A 13,079-nucleotide genomic window follows, 5' to 3' on the forward strand; every position below is an offset into this window, starting at 1 on the left:
CTTCTTCTTTATTATTTATATTACTGCAGCGCTTAGCCCAGGGCCATGCTGCGCTCGGTGCTGTACAATCATGTTCATATTTGGTGCAGTGTTTACTCCAGGGCTGCTGCTGGCTGATCCGCGGGTGATAGTTCCAACATTAGCCCCGAATCCATAGTAGCACCTAGAAAGTGGCCTGCCTGGAGGTCCGTGAGAGCTGCTGGGCTCAGGCATCACCTGGCCAGGGTCCTAGCTTTAGCCTCCCATGTGTGAGGACACCAGTCCGTGCCTCGCTCTGTCTCCCTGTGGGGAGCAAGGCTGGCTCCTTGCATCTGCCGGGGGTGGAGGGGAACAGTAGTGTAGGCGAGGGTAATATGGAGGTGAGACCCGTCTTGCTTTACCCCTGCTCCACAGGAGATGAGTGGGAGAATGCGAGTGCAGGGCCGGGGACATGTCGGGTGTGAGCCTTGTCTGGGCTGTCCAAAGACACGCAGGCGGGCTGGGAGCTGCTGCAGGTAGCGTGGGTCCCAGCCCCAGCAGCCTGGACCCGTAGGCCCTGGGAGCGCTGCAACGTCTTTACTGGCAGGCTGGGGAAACGCTGTTGCCAAGGTTTATTGTGCAACATGCTGATCCAGGACTCTGCAGCAGACGCCGCCGGGGGACAGGAGGAAGGGGGTCAAAGCCAGGCCAGGGAACTGCTCCCCAGGGCTGTTAGCAAGGGGTAGTTCTTAAGCCCTGTCTCTGAGGATAACTGGTTTCCATGGTCACAAACTGCTTCTTTGATAGCAGCCTCCCTGGAGAGAGGTGACCCTGGCCTCAAGAGCCCCTGGTGCTGGGCAGGGTCCCAGACAGACAAGGCAGTGCAATGTGAAACTCCTCGCCAGACCAGCCAGATTCCCCCACTGGGGCCCATCGCAGTGAGAGGCAGAAATACTTGAACCAGGCCGACTTCCTCCCGCAGAGGCAGAGTTACACTCATTAGGGCCCTTCTCTTCCTGAGCAGGCCAGGCTGCTGATTCCTGGGAAGCCAAAGAACCGCTCAGTGAGATCTCTCCCAGAGCTGTCTGGCGTCTCCCCCACAGCACGGCTTCCGCCGCCTAGCCGCTGCCCCAGACTGTCTTTGATGGGGTGCCTGGTGCTAACGAGCAAGCCAGCCATGTATGGCTGAGGCAGCACCTGGCTTCTTCAGCAGCACAGCCCCACCGGTGGCCCAGAGCCCAGACGTGGCCCTGCCGCCAGCTGACCCACTTACTGGGGAGCCACCATTAATAAATCGCAGGAGATAGCACCACCAGGGAGCCATGCTCTCAGCATCTCCCTGCTCCAGGCAGCACTCCCCTATCCCTCCCCGATGCTGCAGGGCTCCCCACCAAGTGCTGTCCCTCTGCCTCTCTGCTCAGCCCTCTACAGAAATGCAGAAGCCCTTGTCGGAGTGCTGGGGTCGCTCCCCACACCCAGGCTGGGCAAGGAGAAGGGCTTTTTCTCCCAGGCACTCTAGTTTGGTGAGTGCTACTCCTGAATATAAACTGCTGCCATTTCAGCATGAGTCTCACCCTATTGAGTGTTGTTCAAAGTCTCCCATGATCGCACAGGCTCTGAGCTCAGCTTCGCCAGCTTTCCCTTGTCTGTGAACCCCCCGCATGGCTTATTTTTAAACCAGTCTCCTGATTTTATGGGGTTTGGACCTGACCTGTGGTTTCTGAATACTTGCAGTTGGCCAGACTGAATCAGGAAACTTTTCTGGGTGCCTAAATAGGGGTTGAGGGGCAAAAGTCCCCAGGCTTGATACAGTAAGACATTTTTTCACAAAATGTGCCTCTGTGTGGGGGGTTGGAGTGGAACTGGGTGGGGCTAGCTGCCCCATCAAGCACGTTTAACACCAGCTGATATTTTCGAAGTTGTCAGCTTCCTTGTGGCAGGAGGCATCATCTTGTGTCCTGGTGGTTATTCATAGACTTCGTAGCTTGGCCATTGGGATCATCTGATTGGACCTCTGTCTAACATAGGCCGGAATATAGACTGTCCCACTTATAAAGGGCCACTGCCATGAGAACAAGGATTCTGAGTCTCCACCTGCAAGCTCCAGGCCTACAAATGAAGGTTTGACTCTAGCTATTACTCTTGTGAAACTCCCTGTACATAAACTCCAGTCGAATTGAATAGGCCTTGGTCGGTTACTGTGGCTAGGCCTCGATCACCCCTTCTGTGGGTTTTTTGAATAAACAGCAATTGCTCTTGCTATGGGTTATTAGACCAGATAGCGATGACACTTTCTAGAGGATGTTTCCATAGGCAGCAATTTTGGTGGGTTAATTGAATAGGTCCCAGTCACTCTTTCTGTCAGTATTTGAGTAGGCGGCAAGCACTCTTTCTGTGGTGGTTTGAACAGGCAGTTATTTTAACCTGTTTTATGGGTCATTTGACTAGGTAGCTGTGAGCAATGGGAGTTTTCTGATGGATGATATGCATGACAGGACTTACTCGACTAGGGATTGCAACTGCAGAAGGGTTCAATTGCTGCTCTCAGGGCAAAGCAGGATCCATGAGGTGTTTGGGTCATGTAACTGCCTGGGGTGATATGAATGTGTTGTTGTGGCTGAAACTGACCCCTATCAATAGAGGATCCAGAAAGACAATGGGAAGCCCAAGGACTGAACAATTGATGCGTAACAATGGGAAACTCGAGCAGGCAGAACATGTGAACTCAGTAAGTGTCCTACAGGAGGACAATGGACCAAGAGGTGACCAGAGGCTAGGATAAGAACTGGCCTTTTGAGAAACACAGGTAAAGCCCTGCAAATCCACTGACGATTTTTGTGGATCACAGATCTGATGTGAATACAAATTTTGTATCCAAGCAGGGCTCTAGATATAGGTCTGACCTGGGACTGACAGACAAGGGGCAGAAATTGACTGAAAAGAAACCAAGATGGTTCCTGGAGCAGGATGGTCAAGGGGCCCTTGGCTTTAGCCCAGGGGTGGGGAACCTACAGCTCATGGGCTGGGTCCAGCCCGCTGCTTCATTTTATATGGCCCGCAGCAAGTCTCCGCACTGGAGCCATAAGCCTGGAGCCTTGGCACCCCCAGCAGGGCTGGAGCCACGAGCGCTGGCTCGCCCTGCTGTGGGGAGAAGATGAGGTCGGCTCCAGTTCCCGGAAGTGCCAACATGACCCTGCGGCCCCAAGGAGCAGGGATAATCAGAGAAAGTCCGTGCACTGTCCCTGCCCCCAATGCCGGCTCCACAGCTCCCATTGGCTGGGAACCACGGCTAATAGGAGCTGTGGGCGCAGCACCTGTGAGCATGGGCAGTGTGCACTGTGCAGAGCCCCCTGGCCCCTCTGCCTGGGGGCTGGATATGGCAGCCATTTCTGGGAGCAATAAGGAGCCAGGGAAGGCAGGGAGCCTGCCTTAGCCCTGCTGCGCTGCGCTGCCAACTGGGAACCAACAGAGGTAAGCGCCGTCTGGCCGGAGTCCACACCCCGAACCCCCTGGCCCAGATTGGAACTCCCTCCCACACCCTAATTCCCTCTCAGATCCCACACCCCAACCCCCTGCCCCAGTCCTTAGCACCCTCCCACAGCCAAACTTCCTCCTGGAGCCTCCATCCTGAATCTCCTCCAAACCCCTTAGCCACAGCCCGGAGCCCCCTCCTGCACCCCAAACCTTCATCCCCAGCCCATCCCAGAGCCCGCACCCCCAGCCAGAGCCCTCACCCCTCCCACACCCTAATCCCCTGCCCCAGCCCGGAGCCCCCTCCCACATCCTGAACCCACTATTGATTTTTTCTGTGGGTCAATGACCCCTGATAGAAAAAAGGTTCCCTACCTCTGCTTTAGCCAATATAGACTATGCCTTAACCTTTGCTTCTTTATTGTATCCTAAAGACTTCCCAAGGTCGCATGCCAGTTGACTAATAAATACGTCTTTGTTCTGAAAAGGCTGCCTGGTGTCACCGCAAATAGCTGCTGAGGTTCATTGATCCCTGAAGAGGACAGAAAGTCTCAGAACTGGAGTCTATCTTAGAGCTATGGTGTGAAACAGGAGTGCTAGAGCCCAGAGGCTCAGTCTCAAAGGTGTTGAGGCCACATGGTCTACCCTTAAGGATGAGTGGGACCCCTTCGAGTTCTGGCACACTGAAGGGATTCCTCCTTGGGGTACAGCTCTGTGACAGTAGCACTCACCTCGTCTATGATTAGTGGAATAGGCAGCAAGGGTTCTACCTTGACTAGGTATCAATTGCCTTTCTCATAGGCTTATTTGAATAGGATATGATCCCCCTTTCTGTGGGTTCTTTGTCTAGGCCTCAATCCGCCTTTCTATGGTTATTTGTCTAGGCCTCAATCCCCCTTTCTATGGGTATTTGATGAGGCCTCAATCTCCCTTTTTATGGTTATTTGTCTAGGCCTCAGTTCCCCTTTCTATGGGTATTTGACGAGGCCTCAATCCCCCTTTCTATGGGTATTTGATGAGGCCTCAATCCCCCTTTCTATGGGTATTTGACGAGGCCTCAGGTGCTCTTTCTGTTGGTTATTTGACCAGGATGCCTCACCTGTTCTGTGGTTAGTAGAATAGGCACTTATTGCCCTTTCTATGGGTTATTTTAAAATAGAATGAAGTCACCTTTTTAACAGTTATTTCAGTTGATGTTGATTGACATTTCCGTCACTTATTTGACTAGGTGTCAGTCCCCCTTTCTATGGTTATTTGAAGAGGAAACAATCTCCCTTCTTTTGGTTATTTGAATCAGAAACCATTGTCTTTTCCTATTGTTTATTTGACTACACACTGATTGACCTTCCTGTCCACTCTTTGAGTAGACAGCGATCAGCCAACGACTAGGTAGCAATGGCCTTTTGAAGAACAGCAATCGCTCTTTGTATTGGTTATTTCAATAGGTTGTCCTCATCATCACCCTTTTTATGGATTGTTTCCATAGGCAGCAATAACGGAATGAGATGTGTTTGCCCTTTCCGTGTGTCATTTGAGTAGGCCAGGATCACCCTTTTTATGGTTATTTGAGTAGGCAGAAATCACCCTTTCCATCAATTCTTTGGCTAAGGCTACGTACATGCCACAGCTTCGGTCGGTACAACTTGTGTTGCTCACGGGTGTGAATTAGCCAGCCTCCCGAGCGATGTAAGTTACTCCGACCTAAGTGCTAGCGTGGACAACGCTATGTCGGCAGGAGAGTTTCTCACGCCAGTATAGCTACCGCTGCTCATTGGGGTGGATTAATTACATCGATGGGCAAGCTCTCTCCCCTCGGCACTAGCAGTACTACAGCTGGATCGGTGTAGCGGTAAGCGCTGGAGTGTACGCAGTGCCCTAAGCAGTGATCACCCTTTCTATGTGTAAGTAGCAATCGCTCTGTATATTAGCTGTTTGACTAGGCAGCCATTGACCTCCCTACAAGCTGTTTGAATGGGTAGCTTTCACCCTTTCTGTGGGTTATTTGACCAGGTGTCGATAGCTCTTTCTGTTTGTTATTAGCTTAGACCTCGATTGCCATTGCCATCAGTAATCTGAATAAGCAGAGTCTGCCCTTTCAATGGTTTTGTTGACTAGGCATCAATTTCCATTTCTATGCATTATTTCAACAGGCAGCGATCACCCTCTCTAAGTTATTTGACTAGTCAGCAATCGTCCTGTTAAAGCTATTTGAATATTATGTGATTGCCTTTTTATAAATTATTCCCATCGTTATTTGCCTAAGTGATGAAAGCCCTTTATGTGAGGTATTTGACTAGGCAGTGATTGCTCTTCCTATGGTTATTTGAATAGGCAGCGATCATGGTTTCTATCAGTTATTCGAAAGGGATCACCCTTTCTGCTGTTTATTTGACCACACTTTGATCGTCCTTTCAGTGAGTTATTTCAATAATCAGCAATCACCCTTTCTACAGGATATTTGAATATGATACACTCAGCTTTTCAGAAGGATATTTGACTAGGTGTCAATAGCCCATTTGGTCATTTGACTTGGATGCTATCCAGGGTTGGCTTTCTGAACAGTGGGGCCCGATTCGAATACCTGGTGGCAGTCAGGGGCTTTGGCGGCACTTCGGAGGTGGGGGGTCTGCTCCGGGTCTTCCGCGGCACTGAAGGACCCCCCCGCCGCTGAAATGCAGCCGAAGATCCGGAGCAGACACACACACCCCACCGCCGGGTGAGTAAAAAAAAATTTTTAAATTAAAAAGACGCCTAGGTGCGGGATCCGATTCTGAGGAATCGGGGGAATCAGCCTAAAGCCGGCCCTGATGCTATCTCCCTTTCTGTGGGTTATTTGAATATGATGCTCTGGCCCTTTCTGTGAGTTATTTGGCTGGGCAGCGATCGCCGTTTGCATGGTTATTTGAATGGGCAGCAATGACTTGATTGGTGTTTTGACTAGGCATTGTTTGGCCTTACTATCAGCTGTTTGATTCCAAAGAGATTGCTCTTTCGGTGGGTTATTTGCCTGCGCCTTGCCAGCTATTTCTCTGGGTTAATTGAACTAGATAGCTATAGCCTTTTCTATGGCTTTCCTGAAGAGGTAGAAACCACCCTGCTGCAGCCACATATATCAGCTATTTGACTATCTCCGTTTCCAGCCTAGGCAGCGTCCGCCCTTCCCATTGGCTGTTTGAACAGGAAATGACTGTCTTTTCTAGGGTGTGTCTACAGTGCAGCTGGAAGCAAGCCTCCCAGCCCGGGCAGAGAGACATGTGCTAGCGGCACTCAAGCTGGGCACGGAAAACAGTTGTGTGGATGTTGCAGCTCGGGCAGAGACTCAGGTTAGCCACCTGAGCTCACGCCTACTCAGCCACCTAGGCTTGAGCTTGGGTGGCTAGCCTGAGTCTTCACCAGAGCTGCAGCGTCCACACTGCTAGTTTTAATGGACTAGCTCGAGCCCTGCTAGCATGAGTCTGTCTGCCTAAGCCAGGAGCCTTGCTCCCAGCGGCTGTGTAGACGTACCCTATACATTACTTGACCAGGCAGGGAGTGCCTCTCCTGTGCTGATTTGACTAGGTGGTGCTTGCCCTTTCTATGGGTTATTAAACCAAGCAGTGAGCCCCCTTTGTACTGGGCATTGGCTAAGCTGTGATTGTCCTTTCTATGGGTTATTTGACCAGGCAGAGTTTGCCCTTTCTGTGGGTAATTTGACTCAGCAGATTTCATCCTGTCTATGGCTTATTTGACTAGGCCAAGATCACCTAGATGGCCCTCTCTGTGGGTTGTTTGACTAGGCAGCTTTCCCCATGTATATGGATTATTAGACTAAGCATCCATCTCTCTCAAGCAGTAAGCTCCCTTTATGTGGCTTATTTCTCTAGGCAGCGGCTGTCTTTTTTCTTGATAGTGAGAAAAGCTCAGTGGTTTGAGCATTGGCCTGCTAAACCCAGGGTTGTGAGGGGGCTGGACTTGATGACCTTTCAAGGTCCCTTCCAGCTCTAGGAGATAGGATGGGTCTGTTAATTTAATAGGAAGGGCTCAGCCTTACTATGTGCTATTTCAATAGGCAATGATTGCTCTTTCTATGGGTTATTTGACAAGGAAGCCGTTGCCTTTACTCTGGGTTATTTGACCAGGCAGTGGTCACCCTTTCTCAGCTGTTTGAATCAGCTGGGATCACCCTTTCTGCCATGTAAGTGATTAGGTCTTGAGCATCCTTCCTGTGGGGTATTTCCATAATCAGCAATCACCCTTCATACTGGTTATTTGAATAGGCAGCAATTCCCTTTGCTCTTGTTTATTAGAAGAGGAAGGGATTGCCCCTTCCACGTGCCATTGGAGTAGGCAGGGATAGGCCTTTCCAGGGGTTGTTTGACAAGGCAGCCGTAGCCCTTTCCAAGGGTTACTTACATAGCTAGAAATCCTCCTTTCTATTGGTTATTTAGCTAGGCATTGTGTACCCTTTCCATGGGAAATTTAAACAAGTATTTGTTGCCGTTCTAGGAAGACATTACCTTTCTATTGATTAGAATTGGAAGCAATGGCCCTTTGAGATTATTAGACTAGGCCGTGATTATCCTTTCTATGGTGGGTTATTTGACTAGGCAGTGCTAGCTCTTTGTGTGGATTATTTTCATAGTGATCGCTCTAGGCAGACATTGCCGTTTTATTGGTGACCAGAATAGGAAGCAAACAGCCATTTAATCTTAGAGTAGGCTGACCTCACCCTTTCTGTGAGTTATTTGACTAAGGAGCTATCACCCTTTCTGTAGGCTGGTGGACAAGGCAGCGATCACCCTGTGTCTCTTGGGGGAATAGCAGCACTCTCCCTTTCCATGAGTTTTCTGACCAGGCAGTATTGAAGAGGAGCCACCAGAGAGTATTGGTTGGAACGCCAGGCGAGGAGCTTTGGGAGAGACAGTTGAGCTTCCCGGCTGGAGGCAGGTTGTCCTGCGACCTGGCTGAAGGTGACAGGAAGGGACTCTAAATTAGCTCACTCCTGGGCTGACTTGTAATGATCACAGTCAGAGTTTGAGAAGTCTGCAGTGGAACTGTGGTGACTGGGTTTTCCCGCAGTGGCCTTCGAAGAGCACCTACTTTACATACCAGAGGACAGAGCCCTTGGAATAAGGGAGCTGAGTTAAAATTTCCAAGTGCAAAGCTTAGTAATGGTGGCAACTACCTGAGTGGCGGGGTGTAGGACACCCCAGGCCGTAACAGATCTGTTTGCCCTGTCGGTGGGTTATTTCAAGAGACAGCAATCAACATTTTCTTGCAAATTTTTGAAATTGTGAAGTTGTTCCCTGTTTATGGGGTTTCAAACTGGGGGAAAAAATTAAAATTTTGTTCACAACATATTTCTTTGACATTTTGAATTTTTAGTTTTTGCCACTGAGTGCAATAAAATGGTTTTTCTACTTTCTTCTTTCTCTTCCCTCTCCCACCTTTTTTCACTGTAATTTTCTCAACATTTCGATACATTACACAGTGAGAAAAGAAAAATGAAAAAAGAGAAAAGAATACGGGGGAGCGGGGAGAAACTTAGGAAAAATTATCCCCAGGGTATTTGGTTTTGGAAAACAGAAATTAGACAAAAAAAACATATTGTTTCTAAGTTTTCCACTGAAAAATCAAAAACTATCCCTGAAAATAACATTTTACACCATTTTCAGCTTCATCCCATTTTTGATGAGAAACATTTTCAGACAAAAAAATTCCACCCAGCTGCAATGCTTTGCTCTGCCTCACCCAGTCGAGGAGGGAATTCTGTCCCTGCTCAGGGATTCTGTAGGCTGTTTAAGACACGCCATACAGAGGAGTAATAGCACTTCCCTATTACATTCCATAGGTATGAAGCACCCCATTAAGATTCTGTAGAACTCTCTAGGCTTCATCTCTACACCATTTATAGGACTGTTCCCTAAGGACCAAGAAAGACAATGGGAGCTGGAGAGTTTAGCCCCTCACAGGATCGAGCCCTTACTGATAGCAGAGAGAGGTCTAACATAATCCAATGGCTGGAAGTTGAAACTAGACAAATTCAGTCTGGAGATATGGTGTAAAATGTTAACAGTGAGGGGAATTACCCATTGGAACAACTTACTATGGGTCGTGGTGGATTCTCCATCACTGCCCAGTTTTAAATCAAGACTGGCTGGTTTTCTGAAAAGCTCTGCTCTAGTTCAACTAGGAATTAATTCAGGGCATGTGTCTGTCCTGGTCTATGCAGGGGTCAGACTAGATCAGTGGTTTTCAAACTGCGGGTCGTGACCCAGAACTGGGTTGGGGAATGTCAGGCACTGGGTCGTGGCAGCTCTGGTCAGCACTGCCACCCGGGCTGTTAAAAGTCCCGTCGGCGGTGCTGCCTGGCTAAGGTAGGCTGGTCGCTACCTGTTCTGACATCGTGCTGTGCCCCGGAAGCAGCCAGTAGCAGCTCTGGCTCCTAGGCGGGGGGCCACAGGCTCCACGCGCTGCCCCTGACTCGAGCACCTGCTCCGCATTCCCATTGGCCAGTTCCTGGCCAATAGGAGCTGGGGGGCGGTTCCTGCAAGTAAGAGCCACGCGGAGCCGCTTGCGCACTTCTGCCTAGGTCCAGACCTGCTGCTGGCCACTTCCGGGGCGCAGCGCAGTTCGTGGCGCTAGGACATGCAGGAAGCCTGCCTCTGCACCCCGGCTGCACCACTGACCGGGAGCCACCTGAGGTAAGCCCACACCCCAACCGTGCGCCCCAATCCCCTGCCCCAGCCCTGAGATGCCAGACACCCAGAGCCCCCTCCTGCACCCCAAACCCCTCATTCCCAGCCCCATCCCAGAGCCCACACCCTAATCCCAGAGCCCTCACCCCCGAACCCTAATCCCCTGCCCCAGCCCTGAGATCCCAGAAACCCAGAGCCCCCTCCTGCACCCCAAACCCCTCATCCCCAGCCCCATCCCAGAGCCCACACCCTAATCCCAGAGCCCTCACCCCCCGAACCCTAATCCCCTGCCCCAGCCCTGAGCCCCCTCCTACACCCTGAACCCCTCATCCCCAGCTCCGTTGGGTCGTAGGCATCAACAATTTTCTTCAACTGGGTCGCCAGAAAAAAAGTTTGAAAGCCACTGGCCTAGATGATCACAGTGCTCCCTCCAGCCTTCACATCTCTGAACCTGTGGGTGAACCCCTGGCCTCACTGGAGTCAGTGGCCGGTGGCCATTTTGCAAGGAGAAGGCGCCCTGCAGCCTGGCACACAGAGGTGACTTTTGCCCTGCATGGTTGAGAAAAGCCCGTTCCTTCACAGGCTGCGGTCAGTGGTGGCCGACCCGGAGCTGCATTTCGAGTTACATACATCTTCTCTGTGAGCAGCAGCTCTGATCTGATGCACACTGGGCACTGGCCAAGGCCATGTGGTCTGAGGCTCATAGACTCCTGCTCCTTGGGCTGCTGGCTAGCCCAGTATTCAGCCAGTGTCCCCACATGCGGTCCGTGGGGATAACGGACTGGAATCCCACAACCCAGTGGGCATGCTCCCAGTGAAGCCAGGCTGTGCACCACCCAGGCTGTTTATACCTCCCGGCTGGGTCAGTTCCCAGCACACAGCCGACTAGTAATGCAGCCATCAATGCCTTTTGCTTCTGTTTAGATTGCTGAGGAAACAAAGCCCCACTGTTGCCACTGCCAAGCCAATTATCAGAAAGCTCTCGTGGCCGACACGTGCAGGCCTGAGCTTGGGAGAGCTGCGTTATAGTCCAGGCTAAATCTGTGGTCTCTCAGCAGGCTGTGCTGTGCCTTAATTTCCCTGTCTGTGCAGCATGCAGGGAGGCAGAGATCAGGGCACTAACAAGGCCTCGCAGCCCAGCCTGCCTATCTAATCACCAGTAAGAGCCCGGCAGGCATGTCTAGGCTTCGAAGGTACCGTGGGGCGTGCGGAGACAGCTGGCCCTAGGGACTGGTGGGTTGCTAAAATCCTGTGAAATTGAGCCTCCCCAGCACAGAGCCCACAGCAGCATCTGGCCAGAGAGCTCTGCTTTCTGTCAGGGCCGTGTTGATGTGGGAACGCCTGGAACGGGCGCAGGGAAATCTGGTCTCCACATGTTGGCTTGCAGGAGGGGCGAGAGCACTCTCCACCCGCAGAGACATGAGCAATAAAGCTCTGACTCACTTTGATCCCTGCACCCTGGCCTTCTCTGGCTGGAGACAGCTCTGGTGCCAGGGGAGAAGCCAGCCCCCCCCTCCCCAGGAGTGCTGTGAGGACAATCAGGCCCGCAGTTTCTAACGTGGGCTCAACTCAAGTTGTCTCAGGCTGGGCATCAAAAATGGAGGTGCCTGAAATCAGCAGCCTCTCTTCAGTCTTTGGGTCTAAATCTTCCTCCTTCTCAATCTGCTCCTGTCAGAACCTGAGGTGCTGGTCCCCGCCCCAGATACTAGGCTCCCCAGGCCCTGCCGGGCTCACTCTGGAGATGGAGCAGGCTGCCCCACTCCCTGCAGCCAGGCTGCTGGGGTTCCGTATTGACGTGTGGTTTGTCCAGCCTTGGTTCAGATGTCCCACCCAATAAGGCTCCCAGCCCTTCTCTAGGACGTTCCCCCTGCTCCTCAGCGGCAACATTCCTCTCCACACGCTGCCCCAGCCCCCTTGCTGACCTCAGCAGGAGCTCCCAAAGCCTTTCATTTGGCTGTGGCCAGCACGAGGCCAGGTGGGAGCAACTCTCATTGCAGGGCTTCCAGGGGTCCCTTGCTAAGCCTGCACTGGGGGACATGCTCGGAAACATGCTCTGCTTGGAGGTGGGCTGTGGGCAGTGTGGCCCTCGGCCTGGGGCAGAAGCTCCTCAGAGCATCAAAGAAATGGCCACCTCACCAGCTGGGAGGGTTCTGCTGCCACTACCAGGAATGCGGGGCCGGGGGTCTCACTGCCTGGCACTACCCTGGCCCAGTGGCTGGCAGGAAGTGGAGTCTGCATGGGCTTTCCACAGGAAGGGGTGGCTCTGAGACAGTCTCCCTTGGAGTTAAGCTTAGACAGCTCATGTTTCGCAGATTGCTGGCAAATGGGGCACTTCTGAAGTGGAGCAGAGCAGGGCTTGGAAAGGCATGGCCGATATGCCGGGCTTGCCTGGCTGTGGCAGGGGCCCGATGCCCCAGGGCCTGCAGGGCAGGTGGGATGGAGCTCACACCCACAGGCTGCTGCACTCACTCCCGTCTCCATGTGTTTTCTCTTGCTAGGTGGCTATGGGCTGCCCTACAGCACTGGAAAGCTGCCTTACGGTGAGAGCTCTTTCATTCTCAGCCCTCCCGGGATGAGGTCAGGGCCATCTGGTCACAAGGGTTCAGTGACTTCCCCCTTCTAACCCTAAATGCGGCTTCCCAGCAGAGACGAGGGATGAGTCCATAGCGTTGGATGACTCCATAGCCATTCCAAACCAAAGAGGGGTCCATGCCAACACCCATCCGGGATGGCTGATGGTTGGAATCTCCTAGGAGCTGAGACCTGTAGCCAGTCAGGCTGTGAGCTGGCACCAAATCCTTAAGCAGCTGGTGTCGAGAGAGGCCTGGCGAGCTCATAGAGAGGTTTGCACGGGGCTGCAGGCGGTTCGGGGGCTACTCAGACATCCTGTGTGAGTCCTGCTCTTCCCCCAGCTCAGAGAAAGCTCTGCCTTTCGAGTGCCAGCTGCCTGCTCACACGACCTGGCCTCCCACC

General features: G+C 52.1%; 1 protein-coding gene across 8 annotated transcripts in view; it reads left to right on the forward strand.

Moving 5' to 3' along the window:
* Window positions 1-13,079, forward strand: part of ELN (elastin) — an 88,128-nt gene that overhangs the window by 37,997 nt on the left and 37,052 nt on the right. For 6 of the 8 annotated variants that reach the window (XM_030536864.1, XM_030536866.1, XM_030536861.1 and 3 more), the window contains one exon: window positions 12,605-12,646. The exons of the other annotated variants lie outside the window; for them this stretch is intronic. In XM_030536864.1, the coding sequence (XP_030392724.1) occupies window positions 12,605-12,646 (42 nt within the window). The remainder of the gene's footprint in view (window positions 1-12,604; window positions 12,647-13,079) is intronic. 8 annotated transcript variants of the gene reach the window in all.

This window comes from Gopherus evgoodei, chromosome 17 (assembly GCF_007399415.2).
Source record: "Gopherus evgoodei ecotype Sinaloan lineage chromosome 17, rGopEvg1_v1.p, whole genome shotgun sequence".
Taxonomy (NCBI): domain Eukaryota; kingdom Metazoa; phylum Chordata; order Testudines; family Testudinidae; genus Gopherus; species Gopherus evgoodei.